The sequence below is a fragment of the Zosterops lateralis genome (assembly GCF_965231275.1).
Source record: "Zosterops lateralis genome assembly, chromosome: 11".
Lineage (NCBI taxonomy): Eukaryota > Metazoa > Chordata > Aves > Passeriformes > Zosteropidae > Zosterops > Zosterops lateralis.
This window is the reverse complement of record NC_139771.1, coordinates 9,890,288-9,911,528: the sequence shown is the minus strand read 5'-3', so window position 1 is coordinate 9,911,528 and position 21,241 is coordinate 9,890,288. Positions and strand designations below refer to the sequence as shown.

Below are 21,241 nucleotides of genomic sequence, written 5' to 3'. Positions count from 1 at the left end.
GTATGATGCGTGTCATATGTTAAAACAAAAACGCTTAACGTTTGTCAGACTTTGTAACCACAAGTATGCAGGGAATGCCTACTTTTCATTTTCTTCAAGATGAAGAATTTAGGAAGAAAAGCTTAGTATGCTAAAATTTACATTGATACGTCTGTTGCTTTTCCCCCCCACCCAGCCTCATGAAGCCACACAGTCGGAGCTCTGTGTGTGTGGAGGAGGTGAAGGCAATACAATGCACCTTTGAGCGCTGCCCCAGGCAGGGGGAGGTGGCAGCCTCAGAGTACCACACAGGGACTGCTGCTAGCAGCCGCACGAGCCCTGTGCTCCCATCCTCCCAGCCTGCCAGGCAGAGGGCCACATCCAGAGCTCAGGACCAAGGGACCTGGGGATGGATCCTCACAGATGGTCTCTGTCAGCCTATGGGTTCCTTTCCTCCTCTGCTTGTGTGGCCAAGCACCTAGTGCCACCCATTCCCAGCTTTATGAGAGCAGGATTTCCATACTGCCTGAGATCCTGGTATGTGACTTGCTTCCACAGATTAAATGAAGATGCAACATGTACCCATAAAGTTTGGAGGCCACAGCAGGCAGATGCACAGATTTCCTCAGTTCTGCTAACTGATGCATTGAAATGGAAAGAACTAAAACCAGATATAATCTTACCAGCCCTGCAGATCCCAACCTCCCCAAATAGACAAAAGAACCAATAAACCCTTCCGAAATCTGGCTTATTATACAGAACCCATCCATCAGGACACCACCTCCTTCCCGCTCTTCCTTTTCCCAGGCTCTGCTCCTCCCCCTTCTCCAAAACACATGCACAGCACAGATTCACCCCAGCACTCACTTGGTCCCTTTATAGTCACTCCAAGATCTCCACTCCCTGCTGCTCTTGTATCAACCTTGAAGTCGGCCGTCTCCCTGATACGGACGCCCTTGGGCTGCAGACCTCGACCAGTGGCACGACACGCGTTGGGGTTGCAGGCTGCAAGGCAACTTCAGGCATTACTACTGTCTCTGATCTCAACATACAGGTAGCCTAGCCAGCCTGGGACAACCTTTAGTTTAATGTTGACTCAGGGCAACTACAGCTTAGCTTTTAGCACAGGGTTATAGCATTAAGGCAGACAGACAGGAGTCTGCCCAGCTGCTGCTGTCTATGCCCCTTGGCTTTTAGGCAGTAGCAGTCAGTGCAGCCAGGCAATACTAACCCACTCCAAGACCATTTTTTTAGAACATCTGCAAACTGAAAGAAGTCCTGCTGCTTTCCAATTTGATGCCAGTTATCAATACAAGACTTTTACACAGCTACACATAGAGAAATTTACCATAGACACAACCTTCCTCATGCCTTTCGCGTTGAAGTCCACTGCAGTGTGCGGTGAAGGGTCCCTTTGCAGGTAAGTCCCAGTGAACAGTATTATTCTTCTGGTCTTTCAGAAGCACATGACTGGGATAACTGCTATTAGCAAAGCTGAGTTTTGCCTGTGCTTCATTAGAAGATGTCGCATCAACCCCCCCTTGCTTGTCACAGTTCACACTTACACAGAAGCAAGGTCACCAAGCCCTCTGTAGACTGAAGCAGGGTGGGGCAGAAGGGTTACACATGGCTTAGGCTTATCTTGGCCTCTTTACTGCAAGCACTTCTCTGGGCCTGCAGAGTGCCTACAGAAATTCCACACACTTGGGAATAATTACACAATCCCAGCTGTCATGAGGTTTTCAACACCAGAGACCTGAGAGGTTTGAAGAGACTTACAAACAACCACAGCTTCCCAGCACTGTAAACCGAACACACGTTTGACCCAAGCACGCCGTGCTTACAGCAGGAGCACAAATCTGCCAAGCAACTTGTTAAGTTTTCACTCATTATACAACAGCTTACAGGTTTTCCCTTCACCCCTGCAGCAGCCAACATTGTCCTGTGTCCTACACTGGATGGTGTGAGTGGGAATTGTGTGCCATCTGCCAGCTCTGAAAGCTCAGTGGGAACACATAGGAGCGTGGCTGACGTGGAGTGGGAACCACTTGCAGTGCACTTACACAGCTGCCTCAGGCAGCTTGTGGTTAAGCCAGTTTCAATGACTGGATCACACAAAGCTTCAGTTCACTTGCAACTTTCCTCCCAAACCCCAACAAAACCAAAAATCTTTTTGGCTGCGACAAGCTGCAGGCCAGAAGCTTACAAAAAGCAAACATGACTGAGCATCCTGCACACCTCTTACCAACTATGAAGCCATTAGCAGTGAAGTCCAAAATTCCACAAATGGAGGGTAGCTCAGGAGAGATGAGCAGAGATCTAAAAGCATAGGAGCACGTAAGGATGGAACAGAAAGCAAATTAGGCGTCCATTAAGGAGGAAAACAGTAAATACAGTCATTTGAGGAACAAGGGTGGAAAACAGCAAGACATTGCATAGCTGCATAAATTACTCAAAAAAATTCAAAGGGCAGCTTAACATTTGTAAGTCTAGGCAGAAAAGAAACTAGCAACAAAAGCCGTATTACTGTTAGAGAGCACTGGTTTACCCTGAGAGTACTCAGGTGACCCACTGACACAAGACCAAGATGTTGAAAGGTACAGAGAATATAAAAGGCATGATCCAAGCATATTCTGTGATCACATCCAAGGAGAAAAGTGGCCATCTACATTTATATACATTTTTAAAAGACATACCCTCTCCAACGAGAACAGTGCAAGGAGTTTTGGGAATTGTCTCCCCAGCAAAAGTCACTTTGACAATGTGAGGACCAGCTTGAACAGGTTTATAGGTGCAACGGTAGACTTGGTTGCCTTTGTCTTCCACTACAACTTCAGCAAGGTTTCTTCCCTGAGGATCCTCCACTTCCACAATCACATCCCCCACACCAGCACCTGCAAAGGAAACAAGCCCAGCTGAGCACCTTGGCTTCCCCACTAGCAATAGACACCCTATTTCAGACTACCACCAGTTGTCTGGGCTCAGCCAGCTATCCTCTGCTGCCAATTCTAGGCACAGGCTCTGCGTTCAGCTTTTGCTGACAGCAATCAAACAACTGAACAGGGAGTGGGCAAGACAGCATGGTGGCATTCCGTGAAGTCAAACTGACAGGGCTCTGCTGCTCCAGACACAGGGTTTCACAACATAGTACTGAATATAAATACAACCTGGTTACCCTATGGATACTATCCTGTAGCACCTTTATCACAGATCAGCCCACAGCTTTACCAGTCAGTTCAATCTCTCAAGCTTTGAAGTGGTTTAGATTAAGAGACTGGACAAATGAATGATAATCAGACAAGCATTTTCTGCTGGACTATATGTATTCACTTTTGTTCAGACACCTGTTCCTCTCACATCTTATTCAACTCATCATACAACAGAAACAATTTTTTATATAGTTTCAGAAGCCAGACATGTCTTTACATGATTCAGACCACTCCCTCTCCCAATTACAGGCTGAACGTAATACTTTCCTCACTATAACATTTAATTTTATTCCTAAGTTCCCTCAGGGCAGAAGGCAATTTCAAATATACTACTCAGCATATTTTGGTGCTTAAATGCTACAACTAACTGCCCTAAGTAGTTTCACATTGTTCTAAATGAATTAACATTTGTAGCATCTTATTGACTCATTCCTCTAGGCTACAGCATTGGCCTAATAGCCAGTAACAAATAATGTGATGGAGATGCCCTAATGAAGATAGTAGCCCTCTAATAATTACAATAGAAGTTGAAATTGGTTCATCATTGAAGTATGAACTCAAAGTAGCACTGCAGCAGGTTCTTTCTGTAGATCTAAATATAGAACACACTATGTGCTTACAGTTTGCTCGCAGTTTATCCTTCGCATTTATGTTCAACATGTCACATTCTTGTTTAAATTGAGAAAGAAAGAAACCAGGCAGGAACTTGACTGCTGCCATCCAGCAAATTCATGGCAAATTTCTGGGTCAGGCTTAGCAACCTATGGCCTCAGCTCAGCTCCGCACTGCAAATATTTCATACACAGCTGAAGCCTTCTGAGCAGCCTGGCTGTTATTTCACCTATGAGCTTGATGGGGCTACAAATCCTCATCCACTCTTCAGCTTTTTTATTTCTCCAAGGCCTTAGGTTCTCACATTTGAGGAAATGCAGGATTTCCATCATCACTCATCCTGCTTACCTGCTGTGTAGAGGTCAAAGTAGGTAGGCTTATTGGCAATGTTCCCTGCAGCCTCCAGGCCCGGTCCCTTTGCTGTCACTTTGCTTGCATCTCCCTGGGCTTTGTCAACATTCACTTCAAATGGGCTCTTTGAGATGTGCTGCCCAGCAAACAGGACTGAAACCTAGAGACAGAGAGCATCAGCTTAGACCCACTGGGCAGAGGCAGAGCTCAGATCACCACCAGTGAAAGCCAAGCACAGGGTCAAGCACCTGCATTCCTAACACAAAGACTCTTTCCCTCAGAGGTGAGGGACCATCCATCCCATAACCCTCATCACATCCACGCTGACTGGTGTCCACCTTCTTAAAGTTCTATTGATTATAGAGCTAGGCACACCAGCATGGAAGCTTGAATCAGGATGTGCCAAACAAAGCGGATCTCCATCCAGCAATAAAGTGGCAGCATTTTATCTTTTCAAGCTGTCTCTGGGGGCCAGCCACCCTAGGAAGTGTCAAAACAATAGGATCACCCATCATAAACCTGCATCTATGGCCATCCAGGGACAAAGGGAGGGAATGCTTCCCTGCAAAATGCCTGCAGTGTACAGTACCATCAGCAAAGAGATACCTTATAGAAACAATCTACTGTTTTCATCTGCGTCTCTGTGACAACAACAAAACTGGCTTTGTGAGTTGCACAAAGTGGTCCAGCTGTAGCACTTGATACCCACACACAAATGCACTTCCTCCCAACACACACTTCTTTCCCTCTTGAGAAGCGAGCAGCCCAAAAGCCATATGGAGAACTAAGGCCACATCAACTTAACTTTTCTTCAGGATGACTGGGATGGCTCTTACCCATCAGTGAACAGGAAGCCCCTAGGGGCTCATGTTAACAACCAGCAGAGCAGCATGTCTAGCAAGAGAATACTTGTTACTGACACGAAACCCACCTTGTGAGGTCCAGTAACCCTTGGAACATACTGTACAGAATAGGTTTTGTTTTTGTCACTGGACGGCGTTATCTTTGCCTAGGAGAGAAAACACATCCATTGTCAAGCTGTGCCTACGCATGCCAGCTGAACTCTTTTCTGATACTCCAATCCATTTCCAGAATCAGCAATGTTAGCCAGTTATTGCTGTGAGAGCAGGGATCCTTGCTATCCCCCTCTTCTCACATGGAAAAACATCCCATTGGTTTTGTCTTTACAAGAGAGGAAGCAAGCCACCTTCTCCGCACCCCAGCCCCTTCCTTTGCTGTTAATTGCTCTATTGAAGCAGGCCAAAAATGAGGAGACAGTGAGTCCAATGTACAGCTGTATTTTTCTGGAATGCTGTAACATGATCAAGTGGTGCACTTGGATGAGAAGTTTCTATAAACATTAAAACCAGCATTTTAGCTCAAAATGATTCATAGCATCTAAATAGTTGTTTTAGCCATTCTTGCAGAATGAGTAAATGCAGACAGTGATTTAGTGATGTATGTTATCTAAAAGCAGGTCAGAGTGTATTTGGCCAGTCAAGCTAAAGCTCTGCAACTACTGGACATTGGAGCTGTGTTGCTTAGTTGCAAGTAGTGACTTTTTTCCAAGGCAATTATGAAGAAAAGCTTGAGGCTTCTCACACTTTAGATAAACGGTATTTTGCCATTTCTTTTTAAATTACTTATTTGTTAAGAACTCACTTGTGAAAGATGAAGGTTATCACAAAAACTACAGCATCCAGACCAATTTGACTTTTCCATACAAGACACTTAACGTACATACCTCCTCTCTGTTTCCTTCTGGATCTTCTACAAAGACCATGAGGTCACCCTGCCCAGCACTGATGGTATCCACTGTGAAGATGGCAGGCTGCTTCACCATATTTCCATGAGGCTCGATCCCTGTGAGACAGATACAGAACAGCTCTTTAGCTGCTGCCACAAAACCCAGAAGACAGTTTGGAGGCTACGCAGAGGCTATCCAACCCATTCTCCCTTGTAAGCCATCAGAATCAGTTTCTGCAGACTCCTGGCACATCATGTCTTTACCCTCTGCTCAGAGCATGATGTTCACAATAAGGCCTTCTCTTACCACAAAGGCATTTTTAAAAATTGGTTGAATCATCAGCACCCAACTCATCTTAACGAGTTAAAATCTCTGACCAAGTCAGGAACCCAGCTGCTATCTGCATTCTGGTGAAAGCAAGTTAAGTTACCCTGACAGGTACTGAGGGTCACTCCTGCTGCTGGTGAGTGCAGGGCTGATGCTGACAGCAAGAGGGATATGTGCATGAGCTGCTCTTTAGGAGCTGCTCTGCTTCACACAGCTAAATGAGTGTTGCACCACAGGATGGGTGACTAAAGAGGCAGGAGAGAAATTTTGGGAAGCCTTTTAGGTGAAGGCATTACTCTAGAGCCAAGAGTAAAAGACTTACTTTAGGCAAGATAATTTTTACCTGTACTGCCCCATCTTACTGCATTTTCAAAACCCAGCTGTATAAATACTGTTCAGATTTACTATTATATTCTTTGAAATCTGCTCAGACTACCTGGCCAGAGTGTACACTGTACAAATGGCATGCAGGAACCTCTTAAAACCATAAAAATCTTGCTATTCAGTGTGGTTTCCACTTAACTTTTAATCAGTTTCCTTATTCCCCAGCACAGGGCCTGCTACAGCATGCATTTACCAGCAGGGTTTCATCACCTCCCTGTACACAGTCCAAGGTCATGACATCTGTCATGGTGGTGTCAGACTGAGTGGGTGGAAGAACTTCCCAAAGTTGCTGATTCCCAACTAGCCCAAACACATGTACCCTTCCATCCAAGGCAATTACTCCTTGGCTGATTCATAAAATCATGGGCACTACTGCTCCATAGCACAATTAGTGGAAAGTGCAACTGATAGGTTATAAGGGAAGTGGTTGCGAACAACAGAATTCCTGAAATTGTTTATCTTCAGAAAACAGTAACTTGAGAGTAATGCAAGGAAGACCATGTTTTTCCTAGGAAATCTGAGCATTCTGATAAGGTGTTAACAGTTGACATACTAATTCTCTCAAATTAAACCCCAGATTATCATCTAGCTGAAATTGCTAAGAATTTGCTCTGTGTCTCTCCAGTCCACCCCACAAACATTACGATATGGTATTCAAGTTAAGTATGCCACCTTCTGCAACCACAAGGAGAAGGATTGATTATCCTCCTCTGAAGACAGTTTTAGCCAGAGCACCATTAGTTACACTTTCTTAGCCTACACCTCATCTTTTAGATTTTACTATCTCATCAGTAGTCTGCTTTGGATGGTTAAATGAGAACTGCTAGTGCACCACTGATGACCTGCACAACTCTACATCTCCTCTGCAGGCTCATTTCACACCATCTCTACACATGGCTGTCCTTGGTACAAACCCCCACAGTGCTTAGGGTGTGCTACAGCCAAGACTCTTGTTGGGAGGTTATGAAGAGCTTACATGAAAAACGGTAATAAAAAGAGCTAAGACTGACCCACTTCACACTTGACAGTGATCTTCTTCTGAAAGCAAAAAAACCTGTTTCTCACCTGCCCAAAAGACCATGCTCAGTCAAGGACTGAGCCCCTTGCTGCAGGAGGCACTTTCCAGTTCTGACATTTTGGTCAGAATTACCAATCAGTATATTTAGTGACTCTGTTTTGGCAATTAACTTCAGGAAAACATCAATTGTTCAAGAAGAGCCACTCACTCTAAAGTAAGCTCCATTACAATGGCTCCAGGACAGAACACACATGAAAGCAGGCAACAAAGTAATTCTAGTTTTTGAATTAATAAAAATATGACTAAAGCCAGACTTGACAGACTGAGGCAGGCTGATCAGCCCCAATTACCATCTGGGGCCTCAAAAATGTGTCTGTGTATTGTGGTCTGCTGTGGAAGGCATCAACAAAGGACATAAACCCCAAGTCGGATAGGTGCTAAACCCACTCTAACTGTAACAACTGCTCTAAGTGCATAAATAAAGTCCATGTCCCTTCATTCCACTAGTTAATGGAAAATTAGTTTCGAATATAGTTATTTATAAATAACTAGTTTAACTGAAAATTGAGTTTAGAATAACCCAAACAAATAAGAAAACCAGAAAAAAGAAGTTTTGTTTCTTTCCATCTCACTCTTGTACACCCAATTCTGAAATGCACTCATCCTAAAAATCTTGAAGGACCAACAGCAGCCCACAGATGTAAAAAATACAAAAAAAAAAACAAGATGGAAGAAAGAGCCAAGTGTAATGCTGAAGAGAAGTCTTCCCATACAAGTCTTCCCAACATACCAAGTATATTAAAGGTAAAAATCTGTTGTTTATTCAGTTGTGACTGTGCACCAATCTAGAACAGAACCTCATCATAAGTTATATGAAATTATCAACTTAAAAGGTCAGTTAAAAATACAAATGCCTACATAGATCTACAGTTGCATAAGCATCTATGGACAATCAGCAAATTCAGCCTTCAGTCCTTCCAATCAGTAAATACAGCTTTTCCAACAAAAGCTCTTCACTATTTAATGTCTCATGGGTTACCAACCCATTTTGTACATGTGCAAAGTATTTAATACTACCAATCAATTCAAGTAAGTAACAGAATTAGCCCACTCTAACAGACATCAAGCCTGGGGAATGGAAAACTGTCTCTACAGAGAGCCTGCTCAGAGAGACAGTGAGGTGATGAGGTCTTTCTCTTTTAAGGAATGCTTTATCACAAGAAGTATTCACTGCTAGATCATCACCCATCAGCAGCAATACTGCTGGCCTGAATACCACACCAAGGCTGTTTTAGCCCCATATCATGCTACATCTTCCAGCTGTGGACAGGAGGCTGGAAGCTTGCAGAACAGGTTCAGACTGGGGAATTTACATGTTAGAACTAGGAGTGTCTTTTGGATTATATCCATGTAATTCTGAAACCAGGCACCACACCAAAAGCATACAAGTGAAACTTTGAAGTCAGTTACAGTAGGTCTGAAGTTCAACATAAGCAGAAAATCCTACTGAGGTTACTGCTCCGTGCAGCCTCAGCTCACCAAGTCCTTACCTCTGCCATAAGCCCTTGCTTTCTTTGGATTCAGTTTGGGTTTTAAAGGAGCTCCTGGTTTCAGCTTGGCTTTGGGGAACTGGGACAGGTAAGTCATCACAGAGTGCTCATCCACATCAGGGTGGATAATTTCTTCAGGGGTAATAACCTGAAAGACAGTGCAATTAAGCATATTGTACCAGTGCTTGGTTACCACATGTCAACACAGAAACAGAACTATGACACAGACTTGGATTTCAAAACTCCCACATGCTAATGGGATTTCTTACATTTATTTTCCCTTTGATACACAGAACAACATTTAGTCTCTCAGGCAAGAAAATCAAGAAGCTTATTATTGTCCCAGTGTGGTTTGGGGGCTTTTTGTACCTTGATTACTAGGGGTTCACAAGAGACTGCAACAAGCTTAATGGTATCAAGGCAAGACAACAGTAGTTATGTTCCCCTTGAAAAGGGACATGGGGATAATGGATGACAAAAAAGTTAGTAATTCATAATCCTGTATGCTACAGCTCTGAACTGCAAGGCTTGCAAAGTAAAACTTGTGACCAATCTCTTCTCCTGCTTCCACAATACAAGCTGCTTCAGAAACTTCTGGAATTCTGTGCAACTTTAACAGCATAAAAATAATCCAGTTTGTAAATGCACTGCTCTCTGTTTGAACATTATCATCACTGGTGATTTCCTAAGTCAGTAAGTTTTTCTTCTGTGGAATTCAATACAGCAAAACAAACTGACTCTTGTAGAATAACAGATCAGGCACCACCACACAGGCCCTTTCCTCCTACCTTACATGCTGCAACAGCAACTGTCTTCAGCAGAGACACCTACACAAAATCTTACAACCAAAGCTCTGAAATGTAATACTGTGTTTCATCAGAATGCACCCTTTTCTCAGGCAACTCTACACGAGTTCGCAGTAACATTTCGAAGCATCCAAGCAGCTTCACCTACTTTCCACAATTTAATCTCCAGTCAAAAGGCCAAAGCTGGCCCCTACACTCCCCACGTGTTGGGGGCCTTACCTGTGGCACACCCAGCCAGTCATCTGCCTGCTGCATGGCTTCCCGAGCGTTGTCCACAGGCTTCTTTGGGTCCCAGGTCTCCCAGTCAGGGCACAAACCTGCAAGCACATTTCAGTCATTGTGTGTTATCTGCCAACCTGCTTTCCTAGCTGAAGAAACCAAGTCTAAACTCCACATCCCCTTGCATTACACTGCTTTGCAGAAAGACATTCAGAGCTTTGCAGAAGTAACCAAAACAAGACATGCACATACTGCTCACTGAAACAACTCTAAGACAACAATCAGTGTAGAGTCATAGAATGGTTTTGGGCTGGAAAGAATCTCTAAAGGTCATCTAGACTGAACTCCCCCCCACAATGAGCAGTGACATCTTCAGTGGAGCCCTGTACAACCTGACCTTGAATGTTTTCAGGGATGGGACATCTACCATCTCTCTGGGTAACTTGTGCAAGATACCACTCTAAATTTAGCACAAATACATCTACCATTCTTTATGTTTCGCTGGTTCTCTTGCAGCATATTTGGTAAAGAAAATTTCAACTGCTTGCCACAGCAGCCCAGATTGCATTAGATGAACACCAGCAGTCCCATTAGCAAGGCTGTTTTATAAGAAGGTGAGGAAATTCTGCCTTTTTCATACTTCATCAAATTATTTGCCTTAAGCAGCGCAGTCTCTTAGGCCCTTGCTAAACACTGAAGTTTCAGTTAGTGTGCAGCTTCTGGCTGCTCTGTGCTCCCTCTGCAATCCTATTTCAGGAGAACACATGAAGTCTCCCACTGCACCCTGAAGCTGAAAGGTTGTTGGCACTTGCTGTGGGAACAATCCTTTCTTCCATTTAGAAATAGCATTTGTGCCTTTGTCCCTCGCACCCAAAACAAAGCTTAGCTGTGGCACCTCCCATAATGCAATCACGCATGCTACAGGCCAGAATTTCTCCTGGCCAAGAAGTTTACAACTTGCTGCTTCCTGCAGCTGGTCTCTGTGGACTCCTGGTTTTCTTGAAAGCCCCACTCCAGTCTTAAGCTCAGCAGTGAAAACCTCCTCCCATAGGAAGAGCAGCCCGCGGGATAACAAGCAAGGAAAACATTGGCCATCAGAACAAAGGACATACCTGGAGCACAGCTGTCCACAAGAGCACCCAGTGCTTTGCCATCCTGCCAGTTCTGATTGAAGTTCGTGATTGGCAAGTAAGGAATTTTGTTCTGGATCCAGCCCAGCAGCCTCTGCTTAGGGGTCTGCTTTTTTGCATCATCATCACCTTCATCCTCCCACACTGGCATAGAAATGGAGTAGTGGAGGATAAGGGTCCATATCAGGCCGAGGATCAGCTTCAGGTTTCCATCAACTATGGCTTTACTATCTGGGAGACAAAAGACATACAACTGATTATTTGCCATTCTAAAGAAAAGAGGTGTGTTTTTAAAACAGTGTGCCTGCACTCCTCCACAGGTAATCAAGGACAGGAAAACTGACCCAGGCCACTGCAGGCTTTTTTTTTTTCAGGTAAAGACAACTATTCCTCACAGGAAGTATTAGACAGGACAAAAAGAGGAGTCAAAGGATTCGGTGCTCTCCAGTTGTCACTTGCCCTTCAGCTTTATGACCTTAGCTGAGGAGAAGTGGCAGTTTAAGATCTCAGGTATTTTGATTTGGAAAGTATCACCTGGTATTTTGTAATGGCATTTGTGTTTTATGAAAAAGGCCTAACAGCATGTGATGAAGGTCACAAAACCAGCATCCCAGTAGGCACAATACACTTCAGGGCACAGATAAAAGTATCATTTAGGAAACAGCATTTATACACAGAGATATGTCTCCCACACACATCAATCATTTGCCTTAAAAATACTATGGAAGAAAATAAAGTGCTGCTATGTAGTGAAGACAAGCAAATACAGAGTTTGGAATTGGTCTGGATATATCAAGACCTGTGTATGATCAGCAAAGTGGGCAGTGGAGATCCATGGACAATCCTTCACACCATCACAGAAGACATCATCCCTTCACACTACAAATTCAGAGTTACAGAAAGGAAGAGCCAGCTTTAGCTTTTCTGTATCATGCTTCAGCTTAAGAAAAATTTATCAACAGAGCAGCCATGCTGCTGCTCTGCTTTAAGACACACTATGGAGCTAAGGTTAAGGCTGCTGGGTATCAAGATCACATTTTTGTAAGCAGTCCTGTGGGGGGCAGGATGCCTTTCTGCATCAGTTTGGCCTTGTGAAGTGACCACTACAGTTCTGCAAATTCTTGTTCAAGTTACTTTAGCTTTAATGAGTCACAGATTGCATGCACTCCCTCCCTTTGAGCTTGTAGTCATTACTCAGGTTATATTACACTGCTAACGGCTCCAGCTTTTTCAAGCTCACCCAAACCGGAGATCTTCTGCAATGTTTCAGGATTCTCTCAGCCTGACAGTTCCTCTTATTCACAGCAGAATGTTACAGCACAGCATTTTTTGGTTCTTTCCTCCATTTCAAGTGCAAACTGTTACAGAAATCCCTTTTCAGTCAACAGAAGTTACAAATGACCTGGAAGCTTTTGTTTCCTCTCCAGCTCCTGCAGCAGACGCGGTAGTAAAGACAATTACAGCTGTATAAACTCCCTCTCATGCCACCAGAATTACTGTACAGGAATCTTACAGAGTCCTAGCTAGCAAAGTAAAAGTGTTCTGTAACTGGATTGCATTCTTCACATTCAGAGTGTCAACAGCCAAAGTCCTCCAGGGTGCCCAACACCCACTGGGCATGCCTTACCTCTTCCCCTTCAGCTATAGAGACCACAGCAGCAATCCAGCACCATCTTATCAAAGCAAAAAGATCTACTAACTTTCAAAATAAGCGATTATACATAATCATGACCAAAACCAGTAATCACCCTTTAACCCAATGCTCAAGCAAAGTAGTTAATATTTACATGGTTTCACAAGAGAGCAGTATGTCCTAAACAGATAATACTGTAACTTCAGACCTTGAATGGCATTCGGACTTTCTGGATAGAGTTTGTATCTGGTTTCTACTCAGATTTTATTTGTATGGGATTTTTTAACACCAGTTTTGACTAATCTTACAGGATTACGATACGTGTCTGCTACTTGACTACTGGCTGCTGATTGCACATCCAGTCCAAGGTACACAATAGATAGCTATGGGGTGATTAAGCCCTACTGGGTTTTAATTACAGGTTTCAAGGTAAAAGTTTACATCACATAAACAGTGGGTCTCCTAGCAACAAATAAACAAGCCCTACTGTTATCCGTTTCTGTCCTCTTTCCAGCTGAGCTGCAAACTGGTCGGTGCCTTCTCTCCCTCCCTTCTGTGCCAGAAGCTCCTTCATCCCATCCCATGGCACAACCACCAGGTCACACTGTCATGCTGGAGCACACCAATAGCCAACTCATCTCTGCCCCAGAAATGCCTCCAAGCTTCAGTTTCAGATTTTTATCAACATCAGCATTTTTACTAGAGGGACACAGCTACAAGCAAGCTCATTTCAAAAAGTTATTCAGCATTTCCAGGGAGGAATGCCAGCAGGACAGAACCACCTTGAGTACAAATGCTACACATGTTACTTGAGATAAATAGCACATATATTTATAGCACATAAATAAAGTCTATATGTTGTTGTGCTGAGGTTACTGCAGCAACCAGCTGTGTCTTCAGAGTTTCCCCCAGCACACCACTGCCTCCTCCAAAAGGCACAGCTGGGCTATGGTCCTTGGCCTGGGGAAAAACAGGCCTGTACAGGCTTCACAGCAAGAGCAAGAATATCCCATTTCACCAGCCTCATCCAGAAAGGCTGGGCATAGGGCTGTTGCCCTGATGACAGGAAAAGGTCATAACAGGAACGAGACAGCTCTTCCTTTCTGGGGTTGGTGCCATTGCCACAACTGCACTTTGTTAGCAAGTTAGCAAGCTCTAACAGCCTTCCAGCTTCCTGACAGGCATGGGGATCTCATGATGTAATTTTTTCCAAGCTAAGGAGGAGAGCTTGTCTGCTTTCATTTGGGGTGGGAAGTAGGGAGGAAGAACTCTTGGACAGGACAGACCTTATCAGCACCCAGCAGAGCTGCCCACATGCCTTTCTTACAGGCACCCCACTCCCAAGTACTGGCTCACAATCTTCATCCCTACATAAAAGAACTCTCCATGTTGAAGAGAAGACCAAAGTCCAGCTCACAGCAGGCTTATCTTCCACGCACTGCTGTAAAGCTCAGCTCCACCTGAGGATTCAGCCTCACCAGAAGAGCCTCTACTTTAGTGCTGCCTTTTTCATTAATTGACTAAAAATATTCAGCGCATCTTGGCTTTAAGATGAAAGTGGCAACCAGAAAGACACATATCCATTCAGGTCCTGTACAGGAAGCACAGAGCTAGCCCTGAGAATACTCTTAGTACAACCTAATTTGCAAGCATCCCCCACCAGCTCTGAGTGCACACTGCTAGTGTAATACTGCTGGAACAGTGGAAAAAACAATATATTCAAATGACACCTAAGCACCAATCATTACTGCAGGCCCTGCTTGTACCCCAGCTCAGCTGGCTTGCCACTGAATTCCCTCCATTCCCTGGTCTGCTTCAGGACACTTTCTGGCCATCTCGGGCTGGAAAACAGATTACAGAAACAGCAGATTTCCACTACTGCTTTCCTATAACAAAATTTACTTTTATGCATACTTATTACTTCTCAGGTTTGGGTTTTTGCTCACCCGAGATTTGGGTGGTTGAGAGTCTTTTGCCCTCTGAGAGGCCTGAGCCAGATGTAAGAATGAAACTGAGTCCTCAAGGTCTTGTTTTTCAAGGTTTCTTGTGTTGTTTATTATTTGTTATCTTACAATGTTCTCTCTGCCTGGCTGAGGTCTGTTCTGCTGCTCAGACACAGGATGACTCCCCCCTCAATGGGTGGTCACTACCTTCTTATACAGATAATTACATGTCTATTATTTACAATTCCTTGCCAATGCCTGTTACCTTTACTAAAAGGGTCATCTCTGCTCTGACCCAATCTCATTGAACTACTTTGTGCGACTGTCACAGCAGGAGATGGAGGCCAAGGGAGAAGAAGAACTCAGGGCACCACCCTAAATCCTCCATCTTGCTTCCCATTCACCTCAATTCTAAAAACCCAAAACTACAAAATTTTCCACCCTGTGATTAGCTACACTACTGTTTTCACACCTTTGTGGTTTGTAATTCCTCTCTCAGTGTTGGAAGCCTCTCCCACAGACTAAAATCAAAGCCAGTGTCTTCCTGGTCTCTGTGCCAGGGTCTCCAACTCCCCTGGACTGGCTCCACACTCCCCTGTCCACAATTCAAACTCCCCTTCCTTGAGTCCCAGGGTGTCCAAAGGGATGCATTTGGCTTTCAGCTTCAATGAATTAGGTGGACAGGAACAAACTGCCTGCTTTCAGCTGCAAGAGCACTTCTACTCCATAGCACCAGCCACGCTTCCACCAATTAAAGGAGCCCACTCCGTACAGGAGACAGCCACTGGTCCCTGCCTTCCTGTGGCTTGGAGGGAGCAAGCTATTTGATTTCATCTGCCAAGATCATTTAGCAGGGCTGAATCAACTCTTTACAGCACCATTGTAGACAGCTTTAACGTAACCTCTCTTAGAGAAGGCATGGTCATCTACTTAATTTGCTTTAGTCATGTCACAGTGCTTATGTTAACACCCGAGAGATGCCCCTACAGGTGTGTCAAAGAGCAATGTTCCCTGGTTCCCAGTAGGACATGTGTGCTTTGGAGATCAAGGTCCCTGCACAGCTGAATCACATCTGCTGACAGCCACTGACTGGACTTCTACTTTCAAAGGGCACATTTTTATGGGAAGCTCAGGCATGAAGCAGGAAGCCATGCCACAGGCTCTCCCTCTTGCTCCACACTAGTACTTGGGAGGACTTTAGCTCAACTGGAAACAGGCAACTTTAGAGATGCCATCTAGAAGAGCCAATGGATGAAGGGCTTGGAAAGAGGATTTTGTGTTGCTTTTCATGGGTTTGGGGTTTTTTTATTATTATTAGAACTAAGAATTTTGTGGGTGTGATAAGCAAGTTCTCCTGACACACTTGCTGTGGATTCCAAAACTTTGAATGCTGTATGTAAGGTGACCACTTTCAGACAGTCTGCAAGTTCTTAGGGCTAGACATGCTGTCCTGAACCAGCAAGAAGCAAAAACCACAGAAACGTTCAAGTTCAGATTTAGCACAGACCCTCCTTCCCACCTACACTGCTCAACATGCATTTTAACTTCAGCTCTCCATCTCCAGCTTGCTTTCCTCCTCTAGAAGTACCCAGTGACAATCCAACATCAACAAAATAGCAGCAGCCACCAGCAAGACACAGCCCCATTCAGCTGCAGGCGGGCAGGAGCTGTCTGCAGAGAAGGGCTGCTGTCAGCCCACTGCCATGGTCCTACTGTCAGGGTGCATCTCCATATGACGTACATGCTGACTGCTGGGCAAAATCTGCCAGCCAAACTTAAGCTGTTTTGCAGAATCAACAACAGTATTGAATGAGCAAGCACGCACTTTCCTTAGAAGTAAAAAAAAAAAAAAAAAAAAAAAAAAAAAAAAAAAAGCACCTATATATAGCCTTCAACATTTATGTAGAAGTATCCAGCTTCCTAGTCAGCTATTAAGCTATTGCCTAGTAGGATGAAGAGGAAAACAGGCTCAACCAGAGCTTACTTGCTTCCCCCATCACAATTCTGAGTCTAGATTGTAATTCTTCCACTTTTATTATTCTATTAACTAAGTGGCAACCAGCCCAAAAAATGGATTATGGCAATTCCATAAGGCAGCAGTACATACCACTCGTCTCAGTCCTGAAAAGGAATCAATTTTCAACTGCTCAAACTGAATAACTGTTGCTCTATACTAAAATACTAATATGATGTGTTACACTTGATCTGCTAAAATCACAATCCTCAAAGCAAAAAGAAAGATGTCAAAGTGCCCGGGCTTCAGCTAGCAGTGTGACTAGTCTGAGCCAGCAATGCAACTATTTTGAGACAAATGTGTGTCATTTTTATGGCTTGGGCCACAATAAACTTCCTAACCCAACTGCCAATGCTTGGTCCTCTGCTTATTTGTGCCTATAACTGCCCCAGGAGCCAGTACCAAAACTGTAACCTGGCACTGGTTTGAAGCTTGCACATTTATCTACTCCAGTAGAAATCCCTAAATTCTACTTGGAACACATGGCTTGAACTATATGACTTTTATTAGGTTTATAATTCTACAATTTAAAAAAAATCATTATAAAACAAGTTTGTGACTAGTATCTTCTGCTCGTGTCTAAGTCTGGTCTGCATTCAGATCAAGCATACGTACTACCCAAACTGTGGCAATGCTCCTTAAACTCTGCCCTACAGGAGAGCTGCAAGTCATTCTCTGCTGGACAATTAGTGGAAACAAGCTGCCAAAGCAGAGAGCTTCCTTACTAAATCAATCTAGTCATACAGATTGTAGAAGTATTGCAAAACAAATGAAGGACTGAAAAAGCAGCTTTTGAGTAGTGAATGTTATTTTTTTAAATAGTTTCATGGCTGAGGCTGCAATCAACACAGTTTATTCACTATCTCATAGAGCGATCTCAGAAGCCTTGCTGTTGATTGTTGATTTTCACAGAGAAGTTAAACCACAACCAGCACTGTTGCAAACATCTTCGCATCCACCTTCTCTAAAAAGTGGTCTTCCTCTTAATTTTTTACATCTTCCATATTTAAACTTTTGTTCTATGCCTTACATGTAGGGAGAAACTAAATCCATGGTTCTCAATACAAAAAAAAGGAGAAGTCTCACCAACAGCCCTTACTCCTTATTTCCAGGCATGGAAGGAATTTTGTACAGCACATACAAAATTCATCTCAATTATGGATCAGTTATAAAGAGACTGCAGGAATTTTAGATCTTAGTGTCTTTAAGTGTCTGAGCATTTCCCCACCTCTAATTATTCTCACCTCTTGTTAAATAGCTATGGGACAGAAAATTTAAGCAATGATTAGGGCTTAATCTTCTGGAACAGAGAAAACACCACACTGAGCAGAGCTGCACGCCAAACAGAAGTATGTAGAGGATATGGAGCTGAGCAAGCTGCTCAAGGAAATTCTTTGCTGAGGCATACAGTATGTGTTCACAGGCTTATTGTGCCTGCTAAAGACATTAGCAACATCCTCTGTAGGGATAATATGTCTTTAAATCAATTACAGGGGTTCCTCTGTGCTTTGAGAACATACTGCAATCGTTTCTTCCCAGTGTCCCTTAAGGCCAGGTCCACATCCCAGCTCCTGAGGGTCAGCACATGGTTTGTGCCCTGCTGCCTGCAGCTGCTCCCCCCACAGAGCCACGGGCTGTGCCCATTGCACAGAGCCGGCTGAACTCGGACCGGTTTTGTGGACACTGAGCTCTGACCTGCCAGCCTCTAACTGTGACATTCTCCAGTCCCACTGCATCTCTGCTTCTCAGCAACATTTGCAGGTGGTGCTGTGACCTCCAGGACAGCTGATCCACAGTATCCAGCTCACCTGAGTCTCCCCGGGCTTTCAGCTCACTGGCTCCTAGCTGAGCTCCCATACCCTGCTCAGGCACAGCCACTCCTCAGCTTCACTGATGAGCACTAGGGATTTTGTCACCTGAGGAAGTGTATCTTCAGGAACTCTAAGTGATACACCATGTAAACTCAGAGATCCACTAAGCTTTTTACAAGGTAGGTTTTCCAGAGGAGGAATGACTTTTCACTGGAGGGCTGTAAGAACAGTAACTGAGTGGTGATTTGGGCATGGGCAGGAGGATGGAAAAGAATATGTAGTTTTATTTTTTTGCAAGGGACAGAAACAATTTTCTTCTAGTTTATCAGGCTGACTGGTTATGAAAAGAAAAAAAAAACACTAGTAAGATTCCTTTGTGAGACAAATCTTTAATATCTCAAAACTTTTGAGACAAGATTTGAGATATTAAATGTTACACTTCAGAGGGTTTTCAACTCTTAAAATAGCGTTTACTTCAACTGGATTTGAAACTAATTATGTCAGAGAACTTCAGGGCACTGTTGCATCCACCACCCTGTACTGCCTATTGGTGCCTGTTGGGCCTCTAGAAAGGATTGCATGTGGTGGAGCTGGCAACTGAAAAAATAAGTTCAAATTCAGTCCTTTCAGTGTATGTTTGGCAAGGAAAAAATATCACACAGACATTTAATACAGTAAAGAATAAAAATAATCAAACCAAAGGAGCTCTCAGGAGCAAAATACAGATTAAAATAGCTCTGCCCAACTTCTTAATAGGTGCCCAGAGACCACTCACGTCTCACATCCAGAAGAGAAAGGCATAACACAAGGCCAGCAGCATAACAGCAACAGCAACCAAACCAGCTTCTCCAAGAGAAACTGAAATCACCCAAGGGGGCTTGAAGGAGAAGTCAAGAATTTCAAGATTAGGGATTGTTAAGGTAGCTGGAAAAATAAAAATCAAACTGCAGTTGGTTTATGATCAAATTCTTTAATACTTTCAGTCTGAACACACCTTGGTTTTTGGTGCCTTAAGTGCCATACCCCAAGTTAGGATATGAGGAGGTAAACACATGATTCTTACATCCAGGAAGATTGCAGAAGGTGTTAGTGCACATCCATTCTGTGAATACTGTCTGTGAGCATCAGGAGGGCTCCACACTGCTGAGATGGGATTAGCAGTGAGCAAGGATGCAATACAGAACAATAAGAGCTGCCATTCACAGTGGTTATTTCAGACCCAGCTGCATCCTTGCCAAGCAGGTCCCCACTCACAGCTGCAAGACTACAGCACAGATACCCAGCTGAACAGCATACAGGAATGCCCATTATCTGAGATCCTTTTGGGGCAGGGGGGAAGAAAGGAAGGCGTTGGAATGTTCAGCCTTTGTAGAGCAGCAAGTTGCCATGAGTGCTGCTTTGTCCACAGCTAGTGAGCCCCTTACCAGCCTGGCGGGGCAGCATGCCAATGCCACACTGACCTCAAAACCCTGCCTTGTCCTGAGAACTGGTGCAGCCAAGCACCTGGCAGCTGGGGACAGAAGGTATTACAAAGGGGTTTCCCCAGTCCTGGAACCCCTGTGCTCTACCTGAGCTCCCACTCCATATATGGCCAGCGGCACAGCAGGCTCTAGGCCTGCCACAGCATGACGCTGCCCATGGCATTGCTGCCAAAACCACCCCACAATGGGCCCTGTGAGCACGGCCCCTGCACCACAAAGCACATTCCCCGCTGCTGAGCTCATCCCAACACCCCTCGGTGCTGCTACCGGCCCCAGGAGTGGCTGGGACACTGAGGTTCCCACAGGCCTGTGCTGGGGACAGACAGTGTAGGCATCCTGCACCAGCATCGAACCAGCAGGTGACATTCAACTCCTTTGATGGCAAAGATCCACGTTTCCAGGGAGGAATGAGTGGAAGTTGGGTGGCAGAGCAGCCAGTCTTCATGCTTCACTATGCAAAGGAAGCCCAAGCCTGCATGGGACAATTGTGCTCCCCATGGGGCTCAAGTTGACTCAGCAGCACCCCATCCTCCAGGACAGCATAGCTGGCAGCATGCCAAGACCAACTGCATCAACCTCACAGACAACAGGTGGATTGGGAAAGCCCCTGGACAGCACAGGATGGGGCTGTAGAGAAGGACTTCAGGATAGCACCCACATGGACACTCATACCCAGCAGCCCCAGGTTCAGAGCCGGGTGGGAGGAAAGCTCCAGGAAGCCATAGGGACAGCATGACACATGGTACCCAAGTGCTAATTAATCATCCAGGAATAACTTGAGAAGGAAAGTCCCTGCAGTGGGGAGTGAACATGCCAGAACTGGATTTCTGTTAAATGATGGAGGGAGGGGGAAGACTGCATCCTTCTGCCTTTGTCAGACTCTGCTGAAAAACATTTGGCTCAACCTTCGAAACCAAGTGACATGACAAACTACACCCCCCTTTTCCAGTCATGAGACAGAAGAGAAAAAGGAATGACCCTACACCAGGTCTGCGCTCCCCAGGAGTCAGTACATTTACTGCCATGG

The 21,241-nt window shown here is 44.5% G+C and overlaps 1 protein-coding gene across 4 annotated transcripts in view; it reads right to left on the bottom strand.

Moving 5' to 3' along the window:
• FLNB (filamin B) overlaps window positions 1-21,241 on the bottom strand; it is a gene marked incomplete at its 5' end in the record, with an annotated part of 71,563 nt that overhangs the window by 35,894 nt on the left and 14,428 nt on the right. For 3 of the 4 annotated variants that reach the window (XM_083869531.1, XM_083869533.1, XM_083869532.1), the window contains 8 exons: window positions 847-984; window positions 2,676-2,873; window positions 4,149-4,311; window positions 5,083-5,160; window positions 5,896-6,014; window positions 9,178-9,325; window positions 10,203-10,300; window positions 11,315-11,563. In XM_083869531.1, coding sequence (XP_083725657.1) covers window positions 847-984; window positions 2,676-2,873; window positions 4,149-4,311; window positions 5,083-5,160; window positions 5,896-6,014; window positions 9,178-9,325; window positions 10,203-10,300; window positions 11,315-11,563 — 1,191 coding nt within the window. Of the gene's footprint in view, window positions 1-846; window positions 985-2,675; window positions 2,874-4,148; window positions 4,312-5,082; window positions 5,161-5,895; window positions 6,015-9,177; window positions 9,326-10,202; window positions 10,301-11,314; window positions 11,564-12,959; window positions 13,013-21,241 lie in introns of those variants that run through there. The other variant, XM_083869534.1, reaches the window with a different exon arrangement.